This window comes from Arachis hypogaea, chromosome 20, assembly GCF_003086295.3.
Source record: "Arachis hypogaea cultivar Tifrunner chromosome 20, arahy.Tifrunner.gnm2.J5K5, whole genome shotgun sequence".
NCBI classification, from domain to species: domain Eukaryota; kingdom Viridiplantae; phylum Streptophyta; class Magnoliopsida; order Fabales; family Fabaceae; genus Arachis; species Arachis hypogaea.
The window spans coordinates 15652239-15656675 of NC_092055.1; the positions used below are offsets into that span (position 1 = coordinate 15652239).

At 40.5% G+C, this 4437-nt stretch overlaps 1 protein-coding gene across 1 annotated transcript; it reads right to left on the minus strand.

Annotated features, from left to right (window-relative positions):
* Positions 1–364: 364 nt before the first annotated feature.
* On the minus strand, positions 365–1197 carry LOC140182968 (protein FAR1-RELATED SEQUENCE 5-like). The gene is made up of 2 exons (XM_072230952.1): positions 898–1197; positions 365–748 (listed from the first exon to the last, which is right to left on the minus strand). Exons 1-2 carry the CDS (start codon positions 1195–1197, stop codon positions 365–367), a joined length of 684 nt encoding a protein of 227 aa, XP_072087053.1.
* Positions 1198–4437: the final 3240 nt, after the last annotated feature.

Below are 4437 nucleotides of genomic sequence, written 5' to 3' on the forward strand. Positions count from 1 at the left end.
ATGACTCTATTGTGCGGCGGTCCGGACATGTCGTCCTATTGTGTCCCACCTCCTGGCACAAACGACATCGCTGGGTTTTCTTTCCACCGTTAGCACCGTTACCCTTTGTATTGCGCCTGGGTGGATTCCGTGCCGGGGCTCTGCCACCCTCAGTGGGTGGCCCCTCAGGTGGAAAACTTGTGTCCGCTGCATCTTCGTTCTCGAAGTGCTTCAGCATCAGCATGGCAATGTCTCTTGCAAACTAGAACTTTTTAGTGCTGTCACATGAAATTTTGCACACTTTTCGGTACCAATCCATCAGGCACCAGTGTTGCGTTAGTTGTACAGAATCCCAAATCACGCCCATCGACTGCATTGCCACAACTTATGCATCCTTGGTCCATCTCGGCAATATTAGAGACCTTGGGATCTCATGAACATTGTTAAGAACAAGCACCGTAAGTATATGTTCACAGGGAACCCCGAAACATTCCATTCTCATGCACATGTATCGGACCTCACTCATTTCAGACGTTGCAACAACATGCCAATCCTTTCCCAGAGTGCCGTATCGAGAGATGGTGTGGATAAAATACGAACCGTTATCTTCAGAATCAACCACCCTCATTGCACAGGCCCTATCAAGGATGGGAACAAACAAATAGAATATTGCCTGAGTGTAGTTCTCAGCTGCACTCCGCTCCAACTGTTTCAGGTTGGTGGTCATAACAGGGTCATCCTTTGCACACTCGAAATCATCCTCCACTTCCTTTGCACGCACAAACATCAAGCATCGATGAAAATGACGTAAAAAAAATTAGTGTAACTGTATCGAGACTTAACATACCGTGATATCACAGCGTGCAAGCACTCGCACCTTGAGGTTGTGCAAAATCCGGCAAAGAACTTTCCTCGTACGTGTGTTGTGGTCCAACTGTGCCTTCTCTCGTACATCTCTTGTACCCATCTTTTATCGGCGATGCCAAATTTCTCCACCATATCAAACCACTTTCTCTGGAATATTCCGACCTCGTAGTCGCCAAGCATGTAATCCCTAAACATCCTGGTGAATTTAGGCTTTCCGATTTTGCTCGTGGCATTTCGGAGTATGTGCCAAGCACAGAGTCGATGGTGAGCCTCTGGAAAAACTTGCTCGATCGCAGACGTCATTTGCCTGTCACCATCGGTTATTATGGACACGAGAGCCTTCCCTTTCATTGCAGTTTGCAACTATTGAAGCAGCCAGACATAGGTCTCTTCTTTCTCGTCTGCCACTAATGCAGCGACAAACACAACCGTTTGGTTGTGGTAATTCACACCGGAGAATACTACAGAGGTGAAAGGTAAACGTTTTTCTTGTACGTTGCATCAAATGCAATCACGTCTCTAAATACCTAGTAATCAATTTGGTTGGTGCCGTCACACCAAAACAAATATTGTAACACGTCCTCCCCGTCAACAACTTCTTTGTCGTGCAGTGTTGGATCATTTGCCTTGCACTCTCGGAGATACCTTAAGCACGATTCCGCATCTAGGCTACCTTCCCTTCGTTGCTTCGCATTTACATTGTGCATGTCCTTTGTTGTGTACGGGACATTATGATACCTGCCGACTTGGCTCACCATAAAACCGTGGATTTGTGAGACGCCAATGCCCCCCTTTGCGCATGTCGTTCATATGCTCGATGTCCGCTTCGCTCATCCTCCGATGGCCTGGGAGCATGGAAGAAAATCGCAACTCAAGAACGTGGTGGTTATGCGCATCTGAAAAGTACGCAACGTGCCAACGTCCTGATTCATCGTCCATGCGAAGTAGCATCCTTGCAGGGCATCCACACCGTGTCTCGGCCCTCGGTCTCTTTTACTGGTTAGGCATTTAGTAGAACTTCGGGGATCGGTACCTTTGTCGGTGGCACACGAACTCCTGCCGTATCCTTACTTCGCCACATTTTTCGCTTCTGGAACGTCTCGTGCTGAAGCTATGGTGCTTTGCATATTGCTGGTAGAACTCAAATGCAATGTCAACATCTGCAAAATTAAAGCGGAGAACCTCCTCCTCGCTCAAGCTCAAAAAATCAATCGAACCTATCGATTCGCCAGAATCAACAGCGTACAAGTCATCATCCGCATAATTGTCAGAGATTCCTCCGACGCCGTCCAAACTGTCTTCCAATTCAACCGCATCCCCATTGTCGATATCGGCCTCTGCATGATGGTCATGTTCTGTTTCATCTTCCTATAAATCGTACTCGTCCGACTCCATCCCTGCAAAGCCTTCGCCCTCAACCGATCCAACTCCATCCTCTGCTCCGTCGCACATTTCTACTTCCTCGGCGACACCCACGCCCCCAGTGGTATCTTCATCCCCGGCAACCCTGTGCCAAACAACAACAATGCGGTAATTTAGCGAACCACGCAAAGTTAGGGGATGTCCTTCAAAGAAAATTGGAGACCTATGACGAAACAAAAGGGGATATTTGTAAATCAAGTGAAGGATGATAATAAAACGAGTACCTTCTTTCCATTGATGGAGACGGTGAAGTCATCAACTGCCGAAGACAACCGACAATGCAGATCAGGTACCGTCGTCGTCAGAGGTGAGGCTGTTGGTATGCTTGGATCCACCTAAACAGAATCGTTAACACTGAGTGGAGGGGAGAAGAAGTTAGCTGAGTGGGGAGGTTTCAGTCATTCTCGGTGGTGGAGATAGGAAGGGACGGTGTGATTGCGACGGAGGAGAAGAGGAGGAGAGAGTGCGATTGCGACGGAAGGGAAGGAAAGGAAGAGGGTGCGATTGCGACGAAGAGAAAGAAGAAGAAGAGGGCAGCAGTAATAGTTGTTAACCAAATACTGAGCTAACAATTAAGTTAATTGTATGCATTTTAAAAATCGTAAAAATGACCCCTTATTTTATATGAAATTGCAGAAAGAACCCAGGAAAAAGCATTGAATTTCATTCTGGAGCTCTCTGGCTGACCGGTGCGCCAAACACCAAAATGGCGTTTCGATGCACATAGTCCTCCTGTGTACCGAATCTGTGTCCCTCTTTTAAACTCTGACATGGAGCTCTCTCAAAGTTTTTAACTACCCAATGTCGACATTTATATAAAGAGTAATGTTAAGTAATCAATTTTTTTTCACCTAATTTTTTAGAACTTTTTGTTTATCTTAAATACATAACCCTAAATTCTCATTTATAAATATAAATACTTAAATTAATTAACATTTGACTAACTAAAAGTTGATTCTTTATGTTTTTTCATTCAAAAAAGTATGAAGTATTTCTATCTACTGTCGTAATGAAAAGCTAATTATGATTTTGTTTTTTGGGTCATGGGTAGGTAATTATGAATCTATATTACATTATTTTGTCAATTTGGGTCTCTTTTTTCCCCTCATTTTTTGACAGAAAAATCTGATACAAAAGATCAACCAGAAAATACATGCTTACTTATTTGTTTTTGGACTTGTGTTTTTATAAAATGTACGGGCTTCCATCATTAGTAAGCTACACATATTTATGGCTCCAATCCTTATCCAAATATTTTGCTTCAGAACTTACAAGTCTATATTCATCTTATGGGCCTGTATTGAAATTCTCCACGAGAATACCTGGTGATTTTCTTGGAACTAATACAGTTGTGTTGTGTCTATGTGATTGTTTTTTCTTTAAAAAATAAAAAACCAAGTATCTAGTATTTAAAAAATTTATATTCTTAAACCAATCTAGTAGTTAGTTCATTAATTTTAGAGGTTTAAATTCTATCTTGTGCATGCAACAATTTATTGACTAATAACAAATTTTTAAATAAAATTTCGATCTGCGACGGATTAATTATTAGCTTGTCGGGATAGAGATACCATGAAAAACTAAAAAATAAAGATATATATTCTTAAAAAAAATAAAAAATTAGATTTTGATGTAGTATTTAGCAAACATAATTAAAAAATTCAGACATTTTAATCATTAAACTTTGGTGTTTTTCCATAAAGTGAATTTTTTCCTTTTTTTTAATGAACAAATTTATTTAAAAAAAAATTTATAGATTGAATTTTGTTCCAATTGTTTTACATATTTTAAATAATTCAAATATTTCTACAAAAAATTAAATCAAATGCACAAATCGTTTAAAATTTTTAGGGGGATAATTTCTCATTTATATCTTTGGCAGCTATTTTTGTCAATAATATACAATTTCATGTACTATTTTAATTTGATATTTTTTTTTCAAAACTGTATAGATATATTTCATTAGTTAGAATTGTATGTTTAATTCATATATAATTGTTTAGTATATTGAATGCTACTGAATGTGGCTAGGGATGGTAATACGTATTCAGTATTCTATTCGCAGATATCCAACCCGATTTTATCTAGTCGCGTAGAGTTGTCAACCCAATTCACAGTGGGTAGGGTAAGATATAGGTTGAGTTTCAACCCTATTTGATCAACCCGCAC

Bases quoted from the DNA above. Each gene is read 5' to 3' on its own strand.
- LOC140182968 (XM_072230952.1), bottom strand. From the start codon at position 1,197: ATGAAAGGGAAGGCTCTCGTGTCCATAATAACCGATGGTGACAGGCAA. The intron at 749-897 runs GTACGAGGAAAG...GTGCGTGCAAAG, and splicing joins ACAGTTGGACCACAACACAC to GAAGTGGAGGATGATTTCGA.